Here is a 24,476-nt window from a genome sequence, read left to right on the forward strand (position 1 = left end):
TGAAAATTGTCTCCTATCTTTTAACACTAGCAGGTCTTAAAATAATACTAAAAAGTGGTCCAGAAATTGCCTCCAACATTTAATGAAGTGGTCCTTGACCACATATCTATCTGTATTTTCATGTTGGTAAAGATCTTGTAATAACTGGAAGTCAAAGTTATTTTTTAAACAAAAAAACGTCTGTATTTCAGTTAAACAATTTTTTTTTCAACAAATTTTTGGTGATAGTTAATGACTATTATGATACTTCAAAATGACCCACCTTTTTTTCAAAATCTGTTATTTTTTATTTTTTTGGAATTAGTCAAAGGGACAATACATCTTTAATACTCTATAAATTGTTGTCATACAAATCTCAAAAAAATATAATAATAGTATAAAGGGGTTATTTATATTTTGCTTGTGGCTGAGTTTTTATTGATAAAAATTGTATGTAATTGTATTATACATCAGCTCATTAATGAGGTGAATTGGCTGAAAATCTTGTGTTTTTTTTATAAAGTTAAACAGAAATGATAATAAATACCATCTGAGTGTCTACGTTGATAGAACACCAACCATTGAAATATTGTAAAACTACTGTATTTATTATAACTCAATACTGTAATTTTTGTTTTGAATTTTTAATCATTTTTATGATTGAAAATGTTCATCTGGTTTGAAGATGGTTTTGACAAATCAAAATTAGTTACTGACCTGACTGACTGAATTATTTTAATCATTTTTAATTTAATTTTTTTAAATCAGTATTTTAATATAGGCCTATAAATGGTATTTTAACATTGCCTTTTGCAATTTGATGTATTTTTGTCTTAATTATGCCAAGCAAAATGAATTTCCATTTTAAAGTGGACCAATAACATTTTGTGAATCTTGAATCTTATTGTTATTATATATAATTTATTGTGTTCAAATACTGTATTTCTGAGAAATTCATGCTTTGAGGCTGACCAAAACTTGAAAGGTACTGCCAACTAGCATAGTTAGACCTATCTTAGAGGCTGATTTAGAGAGGTTTTTGTAAAGTGGAAGAAGGGAACAAAGTTCTTCAAAAATATTTTTTTCATCCAGGATTCATCTTTCATGATATTCAAATGTATATAAAAAAAGACAAAACACTTTCAGTTCAAGAGTTTACAATTAAATTTTTAATTCAAAAAAAATAAATACACATTACATTTTACAATTATATTTTGAGAACAAAGCATTTTTCACAGTCAACTCTCCTACTGGCCTAATGCTTCTGTTTTCCAGAATTTACAGTAATAATAATAATAATAATAATATTTATTTGGAACAACACTTTTTTAACAGGGGCACACATACGTAGATGGTGCGTCCATACCAATTACAAAATTTAATACAAAAACAATGGAAAATAGAAACTGAAACTAAAATAAAACATATTTGAAATATTGACATAAAATTGGACTCGACGCTATTACAAAACTTATTTTTAAACTAAAACTACACTAATACAACTACTAATTTTGCAACAGCAATGGAAAAGAAAACACTTTTTTAATAATATAATAGAACAGTTCAAAGTTGTAATACAATTGCATTTCTTAATAGTAATTGGCAGATCAAACCTTACAGTATGTATCTTTGATAATCTAAAAAGTATATTTTTTTTCCAAAAATTTGCAACTTGGTTTTAATTATTTCAATTTTTTTAACATTATAAAGAAACCAGCTAGCAAATTGTATGAGTTAAATTTAAATGCTATTCTATTTCTCTTATTTCACTTACTTATTTCTATATTAAACTTGTATATTCACCCCTGATCTATTGAAATCAATTATTAGATGAATCTAATTGCCATTCCAAATTTCTCTCAATTCCACTACCATTGCTCATTAACCTAGCATAAACACGGTATACAAATGGAACAACCTTGTTTAATTCATTTGTGAAATTTCGAAGTTGAAACCCTTCTATATTGAAAGTGTTTGTTAAATTTGGAATAGTATCTCTCAACTTTTGGTCATCAGTCGTTGCAAGAAACAAAATGCGTAAGTAACGAAGAAAAAACTTATTAATATCAAAGTAATCATAGAGAACAAAAATGTTACCAATCAGATCACGTCGTCTTGTGTCTTTGTACATCATTTTTGTTAGCATTTCTTGTTTAAATACATTCTGTAGCTGTAATAAATCCGCTTCTGGACATTCACCCCTCCAATTCATTGTTTCTGTAATAAGCACAGCATGTTTGTTTGTTCTGCTGAGTAGAGGGCGCATTGTTGAAAGCAGTGCTTTGATGCCTGTGTAATCTGCAATGTTTGAAGTCATGATACGATCAAATTTAGGTTCAAAGTTTTGTTCATAATCTCTGTGAAGATCTGTACAGTTTTTAAGCTTGATTATGCAGTTAATTCTACCTTCTTGGAAAAGTATCAAAGCAGACTGGATAACACTGGAGATGTACTTATGAAATAATTCAACTATTGAATCTTGTTGAAATATTTTCTCTACTGTAATGCTATCCCAACAAAAGAACGGTGATGCATCTGATCTAATACAATAGACAAAATTGAATGAACTTGGTGCAGATTGACTATGCACCTGGCAGCTATAAACCTGTCCACGCCCGGTTAAGGTTGGATTATCAAATTTTAACTTCTTTCTATGTACATTTTGTGGCAGGAATAGTCCATCACTAAAGTACTGTTTTGCAGATTGTCTGTACTTTCGTGGAATCTTATTTAGATATTCTAACATCCCATCAGAACTTTTAGGATCACGTTTAAACATTTCAGATCTCTGATCTGACAAATTAACAAAATTAGACTTTGCAGTTTCACATTCTAATTCTCTCCATTTACCCCAGACCTCTTTCAGGATGTTTAAATCATCCTCCTCTAAAATAAGGTGACCACATGTCTTAGCCTTCAAAGTTGCTACTGTGTGTTGTAGAAGTTCATCTAGAGCTGACATAAGAAGCTGGAAATCTGTTTCTGGAAGTTTTAGTGAATACCAGATATTTGTGATTGATGTTTCAATAGATTCTCTAGAAGTTTGAGTTATGATGATGTACAAGAAGAGTACATTTCTTGCCAAAACAAATGGTTCAATGTCATTCAGAGTAAATCCAACATTGCCAGTGAAGTTGCTTGGAAGTGATGCTGTTGTCAGTAAAAGATTACGTAAATCACCAACTCCTGCAAGTAAGATGTTGTAATCTCTTGCCAATTTTGAATCAGTGCTTTCTGAAGTTGGTGCTGCTTCATTGAGGCCCAGTTTCAGTACATCAACAGCAAGAGTGTTGCCAATATAATAAGGATAATCATTCATTCGTTGCATTCCTTTGTTAAATTGGAATTTGCATCTGTAACCTTCTGCTCGTTCTTTCACCATCTTCCTGATTTGTTTGCATTCTTCTTTGTGAGATGACCAATGCTTCTTTTGACATTCCTGTTTGCAGTATGTAGCTTCTTTACATGCATCACACTTTAAAAAATATGACAATAAATATTTATTTTGATCACTTTATTTGGCCCAACAAATTAAAAAATCAGAGTATAAAATCCATTTAAAATCTGATTTAAAAAAAGACAACCAGCCAACCATAAATTTGATAGACATATATTATAATTAGCATAGTTTTGAAGACTAAAAATCTAGTAAATGTTTTTCTGCTGGTTTATACTATGGGCACTAGACTGTCGATAGTTAGACTAATAGCGAAGTCTAAACAATTTTTTTTTCTTTTTGCACCCAAATACCACCAAATCTAATATCTGCCCATACCAGAATATATTATATATATGGCTTTGTACTGTAAATATATGAATTGTAAGTTCATTAATTAATAATATATAATAATAAACATTTTAAGGTGTAGTTTACCACTTTGCATTTTGTCTTTGTGTGACAGTATGCACACTCCTTGTTTTCATTCCACATGTCACATTCTGCTTTATGTCTCAACTTGTCACGATCCATACACTGATTTCCACAGTATTCTCCAATCTCACAATCACTGCATTTCTTTGTGGCATTCTTATTGCATTTCCAACATAATCCTCGTTCAACATCCATATTTACCTCACTATTTTTAATCTAGACTACCGGTACAATTATTTAAACACTGTGAATCAATGTTGTGTTACGGTTAAATAGATTTTTGGAATTTCCAATTGCTGACGTGGTAATGTGTAGGTGGCAACCTTTTGTACCATGAGGCTATACAAATAGATAGGTCATGTGATACCATGTGTATGTTTTCCAATAGACTATTATATAGATTCAGATAGGTGGGGGTGTGTTCAGCACTGTTTTGACCCCACCCCCAATTCATTTTTACATATTGTTATATTTATACTTATACCGGCACCCACCCCTGATTCTGCATAGTATTGAGTAATCTTTCAGTTGATTTGTGGTATTTATAACTTTTTCAGTAGACACATTTTTAAAGTGCTGCATACGAAAGTGATGAGGTTCTATGGAGCAACGTATTAACTAGCAGTAGGCCTACTGTATATTGTAACCTATAGTATGCCTATACTCAGAGGTGGATTTAAACAGAATAGAGAGCTTTGTAATCTTATTAAAAGGTTTCACTCACAAGTGCCATATGATGATAAAGTTATACTGTTTATGTGCACCAAACACTAATGCAAAAAAAAAGAGAGAATTGCAACAGCTATAGCCAGTGGAACAGTAGATTTCAGCTATGAATTTTGCTCCTAGAAGAAGGAAGAAGAAAACATAATTTTAGAAATTTATTCTTTATCACACTTTTCGTTCATTGTAATTTGAGATTTGTTAACTGAGCCAAGTCATGAATTTTGATATGACTTTTTCCAGTAAAATGTGTAAAGTTCCCAAAGGAAATAACCTCTCTCATAAATGTAATCTGCAACATGTAGTCCTAATTTGATTTATTTTATGGTAAATCTTTCTACTAAAGATTTTCTAAACAAATGTTTAGAACAATTGTTAGAAAAGAAATTTTGAAAGTCAAACGAATGTTTCTATTGGCATGAAGTGATCAATTTGTGATCATCCAAGGTTGAAGTTAAAGTTTTGTTGTAAAATTGTTTAATGTCTTTTATGAATGTTTTTAATCTATTGCTAAACAGGATCATATGTAAAACAGGTGAAATATCTATACCTGATATGTTTTTATCCTGTCTAAATATGTTTTTAAATAAATTTTAAAAAAATAAATTGAAGATTCAAAAAACTTTATTATCCAAAATAGAAAATTCCAATGGTTGGGGCATACTAAAAATATATCAAAACATGTAGAAACAAATTACTTGGTGGTTATGATGCTTGGCTACCAATCCAAGGGTCCTGGGCTCAAGTCCTGTCATATGTCAGGATTTTTTTAAATGACAAATTACAACCCCACTCCCAAAGACTTGTAATAAGACTTTGTTTATGTAGAGCATCTTATGTATATGTTTGTTTTGTGAACGGGATTGCCACCTTTAAGAAGGATTAGTGAATGAATTTGCTTGGCAATTTGCCTAAATATATTTAAAAAAAATTAATTTCCATACATTACATATTTTCAATTATTGAATACAAAATAAACCCATAAAAATATTGTAAAAAATTAAAGAAATATTTTATCATATAGTCAGAATATTATATGAACAAAAACTATGCAAAAGACAGGGTTTTTGTTTTAGATTTGAAATGTAAAAATATTAATACCTTTGTATTTATTGAGAACCTCTCCCCCTTGAGATATGCAAGATGAGAATTAATGTTTAACTTCAAACAGTAACTTTGCACCTTTCATGCGTCATTTGTCGTTCTTCTGTTGGTCTCCCGAGGTCGGCAATAGCGGTCGATTTATCATTCGATGAATATTAGTATAAACTAAATCACTAGAGGTTTCACGTTTTCGCAGCAAGTAGCACTAATATCTTGCCGTTTCATTTCAGTCATGCTTCGTTGAATATTATGATCATCTCGCGTATGAGCTGGTAATCCATCGTACCTCTCAGCCTCGCTCTCCCCCGAGACTTTCATTGCTGTATTGTGTGTGCAGAATTAAATATTTCAACAGTATAGCCAGAGTACATGATAGTGTTGCTAAATGGACCGTGAACAGAATGCATCAGCGACAGTATGTGTTCAGATATGTCCAATTATGTATAAGTAGCTGATCGATATATATCTAAATGATGCGCCTATACTTTCAGTACAGAACACAAAATTTGTAAGAATATTTCATTTAACATTTAATCAATAAAAACGAACAAACAAACAAACAGTTTAGGTGATTTTATTTATGATAATTAAAATACAAGAAAAATGATATTTACAACTTTCGTGAATGGAATTTAAATATAGTGAATTACAAATAATTATATTAATTTACTGTTGGTGGTGCGTGGCACAGGGTGGGCTGTAAATATTATTCTTCACAATTTAGACAATTCCACATTGGTTGGTAATTCACAATAAATATTTGTATTTTTTTCACCCAATATTAAGAAATTGATGTGATTAAAATTGTAGTAATTAGTTATAATGATGTAGTAAGTTTCCTTATGAGAGGAAATTTGAATATTTGAGAACCTTGATTGTATCAATAATGAATGTTTATGAGTAGAATGGAGAGAATATTATTTATTTTATAAACACTACTACCTACTAAATGAACTTTTATTCAAATCTACTCTTTCCATCTGGAATATTGTAAGTTAGGTAGGAGAGAGAGACTAGGCTATTCAAATAGGCAGTGATCAGATTTTGGCCATGGGATAGAACATTTATAGATGGCATACACCACTAGTTGGTTTTCAAATATGTCAGTAACCTAAGGTGGCACAAAATTTTAAAAACTGAATATGCAATAGTAAGCCTACCATTAAATATTATTGTTAATGATAAGCAGCACTAATACTAACCACATGATACGAAATAACCAATCAGAGAGTAAGGATACACTGAGGTATGGTATAACACTTTACATTGTTATATCATACTGTCATATTACATGAATCATAAACATGATTGGATTATGTGAAATAAAAAATACTTATATCTGTAACTATCAATTTAATACATTTGCTATTGTCTTTTTTAGGTCTTAGATTTAAATTGGGTAAAAGTATTAAATTGAGACATCAATTGAGATGATGCCAATATTTCATATTTGTAAAGATTATAATTGATTTATGGATTATCAAATGAATATTAATCAGCAGATCTCGCAATGCTTTTAAATACAAATGCACATACGGTATCATATTATTGTGCTATATAATTATATCATTGCGTGATTATAGCCTAATATTTTATATTTAATAGTCTGCGTCAATTAAATATGTAAATGTGATTGGTCGAAATCACATGACTACCATTCCGACTACTTACTACTGCGCTTCTGGAAAATATAATCCTTAGAGAAAAATATAATGATATCAAATGTTATATGTTATCTAAGCAGGTAATATCTGCATACCATATTTGGTGACTTTCTTAAAAAGAGAAATAGCATATGATATAATAATTTACATTGTTTTATTGGAGTATAATAATTTAGTAAACATTTTCTATTCTCGATTCTATAAATTTGTTAGTATTAGTATAACACTTACCTAATTTCACTATAAGGTGCAACTAACTGGTAACTAGGCTCATCTACCTTCAACGATCCATTAAACTTGACATATTATCTTACAAATAACAAGTATGTTTGGATTTCTATATAAGTGAAAAGAGAAATTTGGTGATAGCAATTAAGTAACCACTTGATATTTATAGCCTCTTTAGATATTATTATTCAAAACATTCAGGCATGCAACTTATTTTTTTCCCTTAAAGCCCTGTCTACACTATCAATCTTAGGTGACAAAAAAATATGATGTGCCCATATGGATATGATGATGCCACATCACTTGTTTGAGCATATCACTACCATATTTGGGTACATCACACTTTTTTTTGTCAAACTAGTTTGATAGTGTAGACAGATCTTAAGAGAGGTATTTATCGAGCTACTATCATTTTCAGTTATTACTTGTATCATTCTAGTGTACTTTATTTGTCAATGGGGGCGCTATCACTTTATATATTTTTAATTTGTAGAGCATTCTGTATAAAGTGAACAATGTTTTACTTTCATACCTTCAGTGTGAAACTGTATTAATTTAACTTAAATACTATGAATTAATATATTTACATACATTGAAAGTCTTGTTTCTTTCTTTCTGTATAATTTCCCATCTTTAAAATGATTGTTGGTATTAATGTACATGTTCTTTTGCTTTCATCAAAACGTATTTATTTCATGTCAATATTATTTATGAGTTTTATTCAGATTTTAGAAATTGTTTGGTGATGAATTGCAGGAATTAAGCCCAAGGCAATTCCTCAGTTTTAATCATTCATTAATTCTCGCATCAAATGGAACTAAATAATAGCACGGTCCAGCAAGTTATCTCAATGATCTTACACCTAATGCGCAGTTTCATTCATTTTAATGGTTTCTTAGCCTTGGGCATATTTAACATGCAACGACTATGCATGGTGTATAAAACATATCCTATGGAATAACTCCTGGCTTAGATATGCACTTTGGTTTGCAATGAGAATGACCGAATAATTCATGATTTATCGGAAAATGTGAGAAATTCTAAAATCAAGAAGATTTGATGCTGTATAATTCAAGGACAGTTACTTGTAGGGTTTTAAATATGTATTAAAACTGCTGACTCCTAAATGTCTCCAGCTTAAAGGAAAAGAATGAATAATGTATTAATAAACTAGAATAAGCCCATGGGTGCAGATTAACCCTCCCCAAGCATTCATTCTGTATTTGCACACCATTTTATTGAGTTTATCAAATTTGTCATACACATAAAACAGCATGCCACATCAAACCGACAATATAGGCCTATTATTTTTATCTACTAATTTATTAAAAATGTATTTCATATATATACAAATATATATATATATATATATATGTATGCTTAGAATTTATTTCATTTGACATTTAAAAGATTGGTTTACACATGATACATGCATGAATGGTGTGGAACGAAAGACAAACAAACTAGAGACTGTAACACACACTTTACGCATGCTCACAAACGAAGTCCCAAATATGTCGATATACAGTTCTGATGATATAATTCTGATGCTATCCTTTTGTTATTTTATACTACAGGAGCAAATTTCTCATCTGTTGAGCTCTGATTGGTTGCATACTTTTTCACATCGCAAAAAGTAAAACAAACTGCTAATTTCACTGAACTGAAGGAACTAGAATTTGTTGCAGATGGTAATACTGTACACATGCACGTAAACCATCACGATTTGTGCGAATAAATTTGCATACTGGAAAACAAGCTTAAAACAATTCTGAACCCCTGCAAGAGGGTGTATATTGCTTGTACCATTGCAATTGGAATAATTTAAAAAAACATTAAATTTATATTACCAAAGTTTATTAAAGCAATACATTGCATGTTCTTGTGTGTATACAAGACAATTTGAATTAGTTTTGATTTCTGTATTAGTCGCATAGTTGGCATTTTATGGCTTTCCTGACTCATCTAGTAGCCATCTGTATTTGCCAATGTATGGAATGAAACCATCTATTCAAGAGATTGAAGGTTTTGAATTGATGTATCAAAAGCAATGTTCTCTTGTTATTAGTTTTCAAATTTCTTATTAGTTTGATGTTAAAATAAATATAGTTTTTTTTTAGAATAGTATATATACAGTAATACATATAATGTTAATGGAAATAGAGAAACAGAATGCTGAGATAAACACTGATGATGAGAAAATTTGAGAAAGTGGAAACAAAATTTGCACCTCAGATTCAAATTAGGATTTCTGATAAAGCCTATCCAAAAAAAATGTTATTTTACCCAATTGGCACAGCATTTTTTTTTTAAACTGGATCAGAATCTTTATTATAATTTTACAGTCTTTTACGATTTCTAGAAAATTCTACTAACAAATTGGCAACATAACCAATTTGTTGTGCTTTTAGCAGAAATCCATTCTGCAGGATTATATGACTACAGATTTATTTGGCTAGGTTGTTCCAAAACCTCACAGTTTGTCAACTGGTCTACACACTGACAAATCTGGAAAAACTTTCTTGCAAAACTACAGTAGGAGTTTGCAAACTAAAAATGAACTAATATATACTAGAACTAGCAGTTTTGGTCACTTATTAAATCACTTACTAAGAAAAATATTACATAAAAGTAATAAATAAGGGCGTGTGGCGCTGTGTGTTGGACGTTCGACTACTGATCGTTAGACCGAGGTTCAAATCCAACTCTCGCCGCATTGCTTGTATCCTTAGGCAAGATACTTTACTTACGTTTGCCTCTCTCCACCCAGGTGTATAAATGGGTACCCGGTTAGATCAAGACACAACTTTGCGCTGATTACTAGCTGCATATATGGGAGTATGTTTCCATAGGTGTTTGATCAGGAAATGACTGGGGTAATAATGTTCAGCGCATTGAGAGCTTGCTTATATGCGCTATATAAGAATGAACTATTATTATTAAATAATCTTATTGGACAATGGTGTTCTTATCTTGCCTATGTCTTATTTCTGTAAAGATTCAGCAGACCTAGCATGACTTTACGCTGCAGCATTGATACAGAAGTAGTTGATGATGGTCTTTCATTGGATTGAAACTGTCACATGCTTGCAGCGAAAGAAAATAATGATTAGAATTAAGAAATCCTGGTATTTCAGATCTGCAGCAGTAATCCAAGAAAATGTGTACATTTTGCAAAAAATTCAGCAACTAATCTCAAATTAATGTAAAGTGTTTTAAGTCATATTGTAGTCAATATATTTGTATATTTTAAAGAAAATTTGAATTGATATAGATTTATGTTCTTAACAACTGAAGGCCATTGTATTAATAATTTTAAATGCACAGGGTGACAGTTTAATTTTGATAGCTGAACTTAATATTCATTTACATGTATAAATCAATAATATTCTGTATTTATTCTGCATAATACTGAATATATTGTACAGTGTACATACACGTATGTTTTTTTTTCAGTGCATTCTGCTTTTATATTAAAAATTGTATAATCATATTATAAACTATAAATTATGAAACAACTCAGATGTGCCTGTGTTGACAATATGAAGTAATACTGTGATTTTTTACTGTATACTGTAATATAATAAAACCACCTCTGTTCAGGGGACGTCCCTTTTAAGGAGCACTTTCCTGTTGGTCAATTACAGGTTGTTAAATTTGTCACCATGATTGGGTATCTTGAGATTTGAAATAATAAACTAAATTAAGGTGCTGTTAAATAATAGCTGTGTGCAGTCAATTATTTAGTTTAGAAGAATAATGCAAAAAGACCTCTAAATAGGGGTTAATTTTATGATAAAACAGCTCTTTTTCTGAAAAAAAAAACCAATACAGATGAGGTCGTGCCCGGCACAAAAACATATAATTATTAATATAAAAATTGACACATACCATCATCCTTATTTAAAAGTAAAATATACAAATAACTCAATGTAAATTATAAATAAGTCCAGTTTAAAAAGGTAATATAAAATAACAATAGGTGTTTTGTGAGACATTGGTTATAATCACTGAAGATACCCAACTATTCCCTATGGTCAGTCTATCAAGCAGTCATAACCTATTTCAATGAAACCACAAAAGTTATCCACATCAGGTGACCTATTTCACTTGGCACTATACCACACCAATTGCTAATGTGTTTATCGCATCTAAAAAATGATACGGAAGTATGATGAGCCATGATATTCTCTTGTTAAACAATAATAAGCCAATCGAATGGCTTCCTGCCGGAATAAGGAAGGCTATAAGGAACAGGTCAATTCACCTTGTTGTTGGGCTGCATTAAAAAAGACAAATAATACAAGCTCTCTTCATTGTTCATTGAGCTCAATTAAAGTGATAATAGCCAGCGAAGGAGTGGGAACAGGAAAATAGCAATATTTAAGGATCTATATGTTCTTGTTTTATAATCTAAGCTCAAGCTAAGCTCATACTTAAATTATATAATCATATATAAAACTACCAGGGGCGTGTGTGTATTTGTATTTTACATCCGCAGCATGTTTGGGGAGATCATGAATGGAAGAAAATAACTAGGCCTAATGAGAGAAAGGAAGTGGGTGGTGGGGACAAAAAAGTATGTTTTTACTTGTCTCGTTACAACATGTAATTCATATTCATAGTATAGGCTATTGGCTTGTATACATGTCATGCCAATATGAAGCTTTTTCAAGCTCATACTTTGTTTAAAATATGCATTTTACACTTAAGTGCCAATGTTCATTGCTCATCTTCTAACCAATATATAGTAAAATGCGTCAGCCTGCAAGCAATCTTTACTAATGGTTTATATTTTGCAATCAAATGGCACCTTGAAGACGCTTACCCAATATATGCTGCTTTCCTCATGTAATTAATCACAACAAAAAAATCATGTACCACAAAGATTATTAATCATTGCACTAATGAATGAAGGTTTATTTAAGTCTGTACACTCCCATTAAAACTATAAATTATTATGATTCAGCAACTACTTTTTGTTTGCCTTGTTATAACACTGCATAAATCGTTTCAGTTCACAAAGTTGTATATTACGGTCTGTAGCAACAACCGTAATATTTACCAAGTCACCGACGCTTGAACAGTGACTTTAATATTTACTTGAACAATTGACCAATCATCGCCGAGTAGGCGGGACTTGCAAGTCACCGCGTTAGCACACTGTCACTGATTTAAACCGCCTTGTTTTCATTTTATTTGAAGAATGAAAAATAGCGCAAAATGAGGCATATGTAGCAAGTATTTTGCAGTCATATCTATAAAATTTGCTGGCGGTAATTGAGTCGTTGTAATACATAGAATTTAGGATTCTATTCACTTCCACAAACTTCATATTGCTCATTAATAATATAGGTTTATACACAGACATTCAGTTTTCATATGATTAATTAAAGTCTGTGTGGGCGATATAACTGTATCTTTTTATAATTAATAATACACCGCATGTGTGACGTAGTTTACTCGCGTATTATTCTTTAATAATGTCTTCGATGTTTAACTGACAAACACGTTCATATTCTCTACTTAGGTGATACACTTGTTTTTCAATAGCATTAAAGGATTTCATTCTGCATATAGTTAAACTTGTTAGTGTACTGGGTTATGAATTATTTATGACACTATAGCTAATACGCTACACGATTTTTTGCTATACATATTTTTGGATTTACAGTAATACGTTTTCTCTTCAAATGCATCCTTTCGACACCTCATGGGCGGACCTAAACAAAAATCACCGATTTAGGCGGTTTATCAAGTCACGTTACATCGCTGAAAGCTGCTATCTGCGTTAAAAATGTGGGTGGAGACTCCTTACTGATTGGTTAGTTGTGATTGTTTTCAACATAAATTAAGAGCACGTGGGGTGAGCAAGGTTTGCCAGGTTTTGATTGGTTTTTTTATACGGCCAATCAATTACTTTCCATATTTGGAATGTACTATTGGTCCTTCTTTGTTCAACCGCGTGGATCAGCAGTCTTGTGTGTGGTATTTTTCCGAGGCCTCTTCGTTGACTGAAATTACATATTCAAAACGCAAAAAAGTGCATAATTCTGCGGTGTAATCAACGGATTTAGCTTACTTTGCGAAGATTGTTCTGTATTCATGTATTCTGCCTTGGATTTAGATTAAGAATTGATTTGTATGTGTACGTTTAGGATACATTTATTTGGAATTCATACTTGATTGTGTGGAGCCGATTGTGTCAGTGGTCGAACATTCACCGCTTGACAGTGGACCTATTTCGATATTGTTTGTATTTGGAATATTTGATTTGTACAAGGGGATATAACTGATGAAATCATGTACCCACAACCACGCCATCAGGTAAGTTTGAAACGCCTAGGCCCTAAGATATTTTGTATATTATTTTTACCAGTTGTGATTGTAGTTAAGTAGCGCCCATCAAAGAGGACGATTGTTGACCTTTCACAAATTATTGCGAACGCTAGCTGTCGGGGTTTGTCTCCTTATTAATCACCTCTCGATTAATGTCCGCTGAAACGGAATATAGCCTAGGCTAGCCCGAGTCGATCTTAATCATTAGTAAGTACAGTATCAGTGCCCGTGAGTGAATAAGCAAGCCTTTGTCCTCGCGTCTCAGTACGTCAGCTGCGGATACTTATTTCCAATTTTCAACAAAACGTTCTATAATGTGGTTTTATAAATTCATCTCTTTAGAGGGAATGTTGTCAGGTTAATTTGATATTATTAATAATATTTCAGGGAACAATGGTGATATTTCAAAGACGTTTTAATGAGTTCAAAATGATTAATGTTCTATTCCAGTGGGTTTTGATTATAAAAACATACTAAAACATGACATTATTTAACAATTTTATTTTATCCAATGGTATAGTATAAAGTCAATATTATTATTTATCAACCAATCATCAGTGGTGATTATACATTATTTTAATGACCTTGTTCGATAAAAGATACATCATTAAAATAACGCCAAAATAAAGATGCTTTTTAATGTTAATTTTTTTATAAAATATTTAATATTCATCTCTACAGTATATGAGTATAGTATCAGTGGAAATCTACTTCATACCTGAATTGCTTAAGTGGATTAATTGTCTGACCTGTCATTCAACCTCAATAAGCCACACCCCTTAACACCCTGCAGTCACAACCTTTGACATAATCTTTTTTATTGAAATAAATTTGGGTGTAAAATCGAAACAATGAAACCTTTATTATAATTTTATGCTAATTCTTCATTTGTATTCTCAATAACAAATATTTTTTCAGTGTCATTTTTATAGGATAATTATTTTAGGAAAACTAACTATAGTAATATTATTACATTTAATATACAATTTTACAATTATAAACAGTTTATGCTTTTGGTAATTTCATGCATGATGTCACATCATACCTTACCTATGTTTTGAACTATTTTATTTTTCTTTGTATAGACTCCGCATCAGGCCGGACAACCATTTAAATTCACAGTACCGGAATCATGCGATCGTATCAAAGAAGAATTTAGCTTTCTGCAAGCCCAGTATCATAGGTCAGTTGAGCTTGTTAATCAGTAGACATCAAATTCACTTGATTAACACATCTATTCCGCACTTGGACTAATAGCAAATGATCTTAATCTTGCCAACAATTATAGTACAACGATTTATCCGATGTCGGTTGTATTGAACAACTAATGTAATCATTACTCAAGGGTTTATGGTACAGCTATTTGAAATACATTTAATAGGCCCATACAGGTATAAATACTGTAATTTGTAGTAAACCCCCATCCCTCCCGTCCCCATTAAATGTTTCTGCCACACTAATTAATTTTAAAAATAAAATAATTTGGTGTTTGCTCCGGACAATACACTTAATTCTTCAGGGTGGTTTAAGAATTTAATATGTCTATATAGGTACAGTGTGTTTGAAATTATTCTTCCCTATCATAATCATACATCAACTTCTTATAAACATTACTAATTAACTAAAAACGTAAAAGCATATCACATTATTGGATCAGAATGCACTAATTCCAATGCACTTATACATAGGTTCAATTTCTGTAGACAATTTACTGTTCAACCTACTGTACTACACTACCACACATATGGGTGGAGCTTATTTCTGAGTGACCTTTGTCCCTTTTAAATGAATTCCAAATGTAATGCATAAAATCAAAGGCTCAACTGTTAAACATGAGTTCGTTTAATGTGAGCATAATACAGCATAATTTCTGTTAATTTCTAAATGGATGGATGATGTCACTTAACTTGTATTTAATTTTCTTTCATTGGTAGCAATCACGTGTACAGAATCATATACTATAGTGTACCCTCCGAAACATTTTTTTATAGACAATTTTGTAAATTGCACGGTCGGATCCAGGATTTTCCAAACGGGGGTGAACACTAACATGATATAGTCTGTAAAATATATCAAAAAGTAGTTATTTAGTAGTAATTTAATTTGATCTGCCAAAAGGGGAGCCCCAAGCACACCCCTAGATCCACCCCAGAATTGCAATATGTTAACTGTAGGCTAGAATTGGATCTAACTGTACATTAATAAACAGTACACTGGAATCTCTTAGGGCCTGTTTCTGCTGCATAAAAATAACCGGTTAAAATCGGTGTGAATAAATTAAAATCGGTGTGAATAAATTAACTCCATTTTCTTGCCAGCAGAAACAGGACACATTTTTGGTAACCGGTTAAAAGGCAGCGCAAAATAACCGGTTAAAAACACCAATTTAAATCGGTGTTAGAACGCCGTTTAACCGGTTATCGCTGAGCAATTCTTAGCTGCAACACGAAATAACGGTTATTTGATTGACAGTTGTGACCCCGGGTCAGATACCGTCGCGAACCATGTGTGTTTTCCTCGTGGTTTTGACAGTCGAACGAAGAAGTGAACATGTATGTGGATGAATGAAATCACAAGATATGTTATTCAGTTGTGGGGGGAAGAGAAAGTACGGTGAAGGATGGCAGGCAATAGAAAAGATTCACAGATATATAAGAGCATTTTTGCGAAAGTAAAAGAGGAATTCGGGGTGGAGTTCCGGACTACCCAAGCTAAACAATTTGAGGCGTTAATACACGCTCGCGAAGGATATGGTCCTATAAATACCAAAACGAAAACAAAAGGGACTCAGAATGTTGCAAATACCTACCAAACGAGAATAGATAATGGTTAATTAATTATGAAAACCCAAATTTTATAGCAAAAATCGTCCGAATTTATGTTAAAAAACGATGAATTTAGCAACAAAAACTGAAACCAAACGAGCGTATTTATGGCACGCCCCTAGTGCCTTTAATAGGAGAACAATGAACAATCTTATTTTGATCGTTTTACATCATCATTTTTTATAAAAACATCACATCGACCGAAAACAAAGGTTGTTATCAGAGCCTTTGTTAATATATTAAATATGATTTTATTAAGCATAGAAATGTGCTATTATTTATGTTAGTATATAAATATACGAAATAATGTTCAACACTCATTATTCTATTAAAGGCACTATATGCGTGCGATATTCTATGACTTGGATACTCTCGTTTGATTTAAGTTTTTGCGGCTAAACTTATCGTTTTTAACATAAATTCGGACGATTTTTGCTATAAAATTTGGGTTTTCATAATTAATTAACAATTATATACTCTCGTTTGGTAGGTATTGCAACATTCTGAGTCTCGTTTTTGTTTCCGTTTGGTGTTTAGTAGGACTGCGCTCGCGAAAGACAACTGTCGTTCACGTGGGAAGGGCCGTATGACAATCGCCTTTTTGAGGAATTAATTAGGCTAGATAACAATTATCCTAGGCGATCGGGCGCTGCACGACCCTCCCCATGTTTATTGAAGGCGGCATGAGAATTAATTTTATTAGTGATGGTAAGTAGGCTTTACAAAAAACAAAACTTCTAGACCTGGAGACAACATTTTATTATGTTAAGATGTTTGAGATGTTCGGCGATATCACACACGTGTGTACTGACGTCGATGTAAACAAACAGCCAACTTACTACTTCCGTCTGAGTGTATTGCATTTTGGGTAATGATGACGTTTTGCTCGACGACCACCCATAGATTTAACCGGTTATTTCGGAGCACAAATTGAGCAGAAACGCGGTCTTGTTATTGTTATCTATTTTTAATCTATTTTAAAATAACCGGTTAAATTGCGTTATGCAGCAGAAACAGACCCTTAATGTACAGTGGATTAATAAATATCTGAGCTTCATAAATGTCATACAAGAATGTCAATCAAAATGCAACCATAATATTTTATCTGCCTGTAAAATACCACAATTTCCCTTGGAGCTGCCAACTTTATATATAGTACAACATACAGTACAATAATCTATGTTACAGTACTTGATCACCCCTACAATGGTTGAATATGTACTGTACCCATGGAACAGATAAGTTTTTGTTCATTTTATATGTTTCCGATTTTAACTATCCTATTTTTAAACAAGCATACCTGTATCTGTGCAAGGTGTGATTATTTCGCTGGTCAGCAAGCATTGGTTACTGCCTTTTAATTACATTTGTTACGATTAAAATTAGGAATTTCTTGTGCACACATTTTGTAGAGTAGGCACTTTGGATTTATTGATTGTTATATAATTTATGATGTTTTAATATTTTGAATATTTTACAGTTTAAAAATGGAATGTGAAAAATTAGCACAAGAGAAGACAGAAATGCAAAGGCATTATGTGATGGTATGTAGCCTACTGTATACAGAAGGAATATTCTAAATATTTAATGCAATTAAATATTATTGTTTTGTTTACTGTGTACAGATTGTTATTAATATAAATACTGTACAGTATTCTACAATACACATTACTGTACAGTACCCTACAGTACTGAATATTATGCTATATGATAGTTGATACAATATACATAATAATATGTCGTTCTTATATAGTGCTTAATTCTAAATGCGATTTATTTTATTGCACCGGTCATTTTTGTACCAAACACGTATGGAAACACTTCCACAATGTTGCAGATAGTAATCAGCGTGTTTTGACACTACCAGGTACCTATTTATACACCTGGGTGGAGAGATTAAGTATAGGCTTGCTGTACAGTAACACTGTAATATTAATAAAGATCATTGCATAATAACAAAATTAATCATTATTGATTTGCATACAATAGATATATTGTACTTGATGTGCTGTGAGCAGTACCTGTAGGACTACTCCAGTTTTAGTTTCACAGTTATAGTGTAGTACAGTAAAACAAAACATCAATATATTTAATTTTTTAATGAATATTTACAAAACATCTGCTTGCATCCTGATTTTGTTGTTAAAAACTAAATACAATATGATTTATTTATATTATAATCTTCAATTATTGACAAGTACCGTATGTTTATATTGCAATGTCAATTATTAACAAAATGTGTTGGATTGTTTATTATATTTATTTACTTGAACAATGAATGAATTACAATAACATGGAGTAAATTTGTGATACAATAAAAAAAAAAAGTTTATGAGTGATCTTGAGTTGACTATAGACGCACCTTTGGGAGTTCACTGAACCCTCTTGTATACTCTTGTTTGATTGTATACATTTTCCTTGCACCTAAAATATGAGATGATAACTACCTGTACACCCACAGACTGTTGATGAACCTTATCCCATCCTTGGGCTACAGTGCAGTATAATCCCTTAAGCGTGGTTTCCACTAGAATGCAACACAACCCACACAACGTAAGAAAATTCCCCTTCCAATCATTGTACAGTATTTGCCCCACCTGTGTAAAATCAAGCCTTTTATTTGCCGTTGATCTGGTACACCCCACGTATTTGGCCATGCGCTGTACTGTTTTCCAGTGTTCTTTTACCTTGCGTCATTGCGTGAAATCAAACTGATTTGATTTTCCGTAGCTGTGTTTAAAGCGCTGTTTTGTGTCATTGGTTTCAACTTCTGATTACACAATACAGCACTGTGTGTTGATACGTCGCTGCGTTGATACGTCGCTGCGTTGATACGTCGTTGCGTTGATACTGTATGTCGTTGCATTGATACATCGTTGCGTTGATACGTCGTTGCGTTCTAGTGGGAACCACGCTTTAAATAACTGCACAGTATGTTGTTCAATACAAAATATTTTTTCCATGAAATTACAAAGTGATAGCAGACTTTGCCAAAGGCAATTTATCATTATTATTATTATGGCATTGGCAATAAACAAAAAGATATTGAGCTGTTTGAAAGTAAAACTAATATTTTATTTGATTACTATTTACAGTATTATGAGATGTCCTACGGATTAAATGTGGAAATGCACAAACAGGTAGAGTATATTTTACATACAGTACTGTTGAAACTAATTTATAGTGAAAGAACTTTGTTCCAAGTATTAAATTGATTGTGGTTTAATAACAAACAAAATATATTTTTCACAATGCCTCATTTAAAGCAGGCCTATGCAAAGATTGTTTTTGTGGTTCTTCTTTAATAATAGTGAGAAAGAAAGTTTAATTCAAATATTGACCATGTATGTTGTTCAAGTTTGTATTGAATTAACCTATATTTTATGACTCAACTTCATGTTCACTACAGTACAGTTTCTGTACCCCTTTTCACATTTTACATTTACACACACCAGGGAGTCAACATCGATATTTGTATAGTGTTTGCCCTGATGATGTGTGTACACTAAATGTTCCTAGGCAATATGAAAGGGGTATTACTTTGACCATGTCCTACAATTGTTTAATATACAGAAGACCATGAATATATTTTTAAGCAGATCAAATTTATAACAGTACAGTATATATATTGTAGATAAAAGAAAGTATTACGATCATAAAAAATAAAATAATAAACAATTAATTTTATTGATCAGTTGTGCATTATTTACAATGTAGGTCGTTGAAAAAACACCTGTAAAAAATGTGTGTTATTTTCATCGTCTACAACTTAAAGATGTCTGTCGCCACTTGATAAATATTCTTTCATTTTTATCTTTCATTATTATTTAATATGAGAATTTTTAGTTTGTTTATATTTAGAAATTTTTAACAATTTTTGGACAATGTGGCTATAGGGGCTACTCCTTTATTTTTGTTTGAATCACTAGTAAGACTACTTTGAACCGAATCGTTGAATACTGCAACATATGTAACATAAGTTTATTTGTTTTCTGCTAAATGTAGCACCAGAATAAACCACTTATTTCAAAATAAATTTAATTTATATATCGCATTTCTGCTAAATTTGTGGTCCTAAATAACCGTTTAAATCAGTGGATGGTCGACGTAAATTTTTACCATCACCCAAAATGCAATGGTCTCTTATGGTCAATTCAAACGTTATTGCAGTTTAGTTGACTCAAGGGCAGCGGCTGTCCATCAAATAATCCTTATTTTGCATTGCAGCTAAAAGTTGCACAGCAATTAAATGGCGATTCATTGTTTTTTACTGTTATTTTCACCCACAGTAACCTTATCAGTATTTTTAAAAATAAATGTTTATAGGTCCTAGGGTTTTTTTACTAGTCACCAGTCCAGTCTTTGTTGTATGTCATTAAGTTTTAAAATCAGAATACTGTAAAAAAAAGAAATTCAAGATTGAAATTGTAAAGTTTATTGAAATTTAATTACACAGATAAAATTTATTTCATATTATAGGAGAATGGGGGATTGTATCCCCTAGAAATCCTGATTTTATACTGTACCTTCAGAATGACTGTTTTTTTTTAAAAGATATTTGTTATTCGCCACAAATTAGAGGTTAGACGTTTCCTAGAAGTTAATACATATCCTCAATACTCTGTCTGTTGGTTTTAAATTCTTTGTTTGAGTGTAAATTAGATTAAACGATAAGCGTTCTGAATTGCTTGTTGATACTCAAAAGGTTTGATGTCTTCGGTTCCTGTATGGTGATATGAACACATTGGCCGTGTTATACGTTATTAACACAGGATGCTCTTTCTCATAATAGCAAGCCTAACAAGGAAAATATAATATAGAGGTCAGAGGTTCATTCAGATTATAAACAAAGAAAGAAGTTTATAAAGTGATTAGGCAATAGGCGGCAATTAACTTTGTAATTATTCTTCTGAATCAACACAGCGGACATTCATATCTCGTAATTTATATTATACTGTGGCGGCTGTTACAGGCTTTTTTTTGTTGGCTTGGAATTGATTTTGCTAATATTGGTTTCGACAGTATCAAATTATGCTTTGTATTATTTATATTGACACGGAAAACAAAAATAGAATAATTGTTTATTGTATTGCTATGTTTACTTTATTTTTCTGTTAGTTTATTATTAATATGGATGATATTTCCGAAATAAAAAGAAATTGAGTTGAATTAAAAACTAAAATTTACTACAGTAATATAAAAATGCTCAGCTAAAATTATTTGAGAGACAAACTTTAAAAGGGGAGTCAATCAAGGCTTTAATAGAAATAAGTATACTGTACTACATTCAATTCAGTTTTACCACAAGTGTTTTGTTGTTTTATATTTCTTTTATGCTTTACTACATTGAAAGACCTTGAAATATCACTCTGCATCGAAGATAAGAATTTGTATTAGCATCAATACTCCACTATTGAAACCTGCATTCAGTTATTAGAACCAATGGGTTTAGCTGTTGAAATCGACATGGTTGCAATCAGGAAGAACAATGATTGTTGTAATACTCGCAGGATGTACTTGGCCAATTGTTTCCCGTTCAAGGTACTTGTTCAACTCGTAATCGTTACAGGAACAATCGCCGGCTCCCAAGACCAAAGTAAATAGCGTTCTGTTACAGTAGGCGTGGCCTTGGATAAAATCCAACTAGTCAATTATCTTACACACTTCACTCGATCTCCAACGCTCTCTGAAGAGATCTCAGCTGAGGAAGAAATCGACATGTCAAGGAGGGATTACAGATGTTGGATGAGTCCTTAGAGATATTGCTTTCCCGTCAAACTCTTGGTGTCCACATGCGTTGTTTTTAACATTTTAAACAATATTTTTAAAGAGAAAGATGTTGTTCTTTGATTGATACTAATGTTTTGATAAAGTTTTTCATTTCTATTGTTTAATCATAGTTATTATAATATAGCATAATATATTTAATCTTTTACGGAATAAACCTTTATACCTTTTTATTAAATGTTACATTGTTATGTTATAAAACCTTTGTAGGGTGTATGAAATTGTATTCTGTCGAAATACACATTTATTTGTGTACTGTATTCATTTGAACATGGCTTGAAAACATTTGGGGTGGACGGTGGTGTGAAGAGATACAGTATTGATAGGTGTGATTTCCAAAAGTGTACAGTACTGTATGCTGTAGCTAAGGTATCAACGTCACAGAACTTCTCATTTTAGTAAGCCGGTTACAGTCCAATAATTAATCACATTTTGTTTGCAATATAGTCAGAGATGTTCGATGTTCTGAAAGCGAATTGTTTTCCCAGCATAATCATGTTAGGATTCATTGACACTTGCGTGGTACATCATCACTATCTACTCCCATTGGGAATTGCACAGTCTGTGTCTTTCGAAACGTTAAACGCAACTCATAGCCGAGAACTCCAGAGACAACCACTGCGATATTTAAATCAATCTGTAACGAGTTTACCACATCAAAACCTGTCAATGAGAAAATTATACCACAGAGCGTGGAGACACGATGGGATAGTGACGGTAACGTGCGCAATCGTAATTAACGAAACAGAAATCTCTATGCATGACTGAGCGTGATATTGCCAAAGAATTTATCATAAAACTCATAAAAATATACAGTTGACTGATTTGAATTCTGTTTCATTAAGGTTGCTTGACGATAGATATTAGGTCAGCCTTTTTTTTTGTTGAAAATTTTAAAATTATTAGATGGAAAGACAAATATTTTAAGATACAAGATATTGTTATTTATTTAGCGATAAACAATGAAAAAGATGATGAACTGCTCACATATATACTGTAGCGTGAGGTACAGCGTGTATTGCACTGGGATTCATTGGGCGAAATTAGCTTATATAAATTATACACGGAGTGTTGAGCCAATGAATTTCTAAGTCTATTAGCGCTGCACTTTCTACGGCATAGCACCCGGATCTGTTGATATTATCAACTTAGAATCCAATGACTAAAAATGATTTGAAAAACATTGTTTTGACTAAAAAGTCAAAATAATTTTTTTTTAAATGTTTTTCTTTTTCAGTGAATGTTTTATATGTTGAAACACATTTGTTTTTCCTTGATCTTGCTCTGACCTTATTCAATAGGTGTTCAAAATGCAATATTACATTTTGTTTTTTTTTTCAGACTGAAATTGTAAAAAGGTTAAATGCCATATGTGCACAGATCATCCCATTTCTATCACAAGATGTAAGTTAAATCAGCTTTTATCAACTGTAATACTATATTAATACTATAGTAGTCACAATATTGAGCTATACTATAAGTAGATTCATATTTATTTTTACCAATGCACCATATGTTGGTACGTATGTGATAAAATGATTAATTTTGTGAGTTTATTAATTGCCTCGAATCCATAACCTTAATGCAAGTAAAATGAAACCCAATCATGATGATAGTGATAGTATAGTGGAACTGTAGCTTGGTGGTTAAAATATACTTATACCTTCCAATCCCAATGTGCAAGGTTCAATCCTGACATACAGTATAGTACAGTAGTGCCGAGGTTGTACAGTAACTCATGTTTGTACTCCTTCACTCCCTAAGCCTTGAATGAGACTTATAGTTTATAGCATGATATAGTTTATCCATCCTTTGGCGAATTACTTGCTGTTGGATGAAATATAGAAATCAGAAATGTTTGTGAAGCAGCTATTCATTTGATTGAATAAGAATATGATTTGAGTACTTTGTTATTTAATAAAATGTACTTCTATTATTGGACCTGTTTTATTTTGT

General features: G+C 31.8%; 2 protein-coding genes across 3 annotated transcripts in view; one reads left to right on the plus strand and one right to left on the minus strand.

Annotated features, from left to right (window-relative positions):
• Positions 1–1,266: 1,266 nt before the first annotated feature.
• On the minus strand, positions 1,267–4,108 carry LOC144854264 (uncharacterized). Its single transcript, XM_078712191.1, has 2 exons — positions 3,854–4,108; positions 1,267–3,454 (listed from the first exon to the last, which is right to left on the minus strand). The coding sequence occupies exons 1-2, from the start codon at positions 4,043–4,045 to the stop codon at positions 1,799–1,801; spliced, it is 1,848 nt and encodes a 615-aa protein (XP_078568317.1). The 5' UTR covers positions 4,046–4,108; the 3' UTR covers positions 1,267–1,798.
• A 9,293-nt stretch (positions 4,109–13,401) lies between these two features.
• Positions 13,402–24,476, plus strand: part of LOC144853695 (transducin-like enhancer protein 4) — a 33,347-nt gene continuing 22,272 nt past the window's right edge. Inside the window, exons 1-5 of one of the 2 annotated variants that reach the window (XM_078711470.1) lie at positions 13,402–13,896; positions 14,994–15,091; positions 18,214–18,277; positions 19,829–19,873; positions 23,862–23,924. In XM_078711470.1, the coding sequence (XP_078567596.1) occupies positions 13,873–13,896; positions 14,994–15,091; positions 18,214–18,277; positions 19,829–19,873; positions 23,862–23,924 (294 nt within the window). In that variant the 5' untranslated portion in view covers positions 13,402–13,872. The remainder of the gene's footprint in view (positions 13,897–14,993; positions 15,092–18,213; positions 18,278–19,828; positions 19,874–23,861; positions 23,925–24,476) is intronic. The other variant, XM_078711471.1, reaches the window with a different exon arrangement.

The sequence above is a fragment of the Antedon bifida genome, chromosome 10 (genome assembly GCF_963402885.1).
Source record: "Antedon bifida chromosome 10, ecAntBifi1.1, whole genome shotgun sequence".
NCBI lineage: Eukaryota > Metazoa > Echinodermata > Crinoidea > Comatulida > Antedonidae > Antedon > Antedon bifida.

Coding starts and splice junctions, on each gene's coding strand:
- LOC144854264 (XM_078712191.1), bottom strand. CDS start 4,045: ATGGATGTTGAACGAGGATTATGTTGGAAATGCAATAAGAATGCCACA. Junction 3,455..3,853: donor CAAAGACAAAATGCAAAGTG/GTAAACTACACC, acceptor TATTTTTTAAAG/TGTGATGCATGTAAAGAAGC.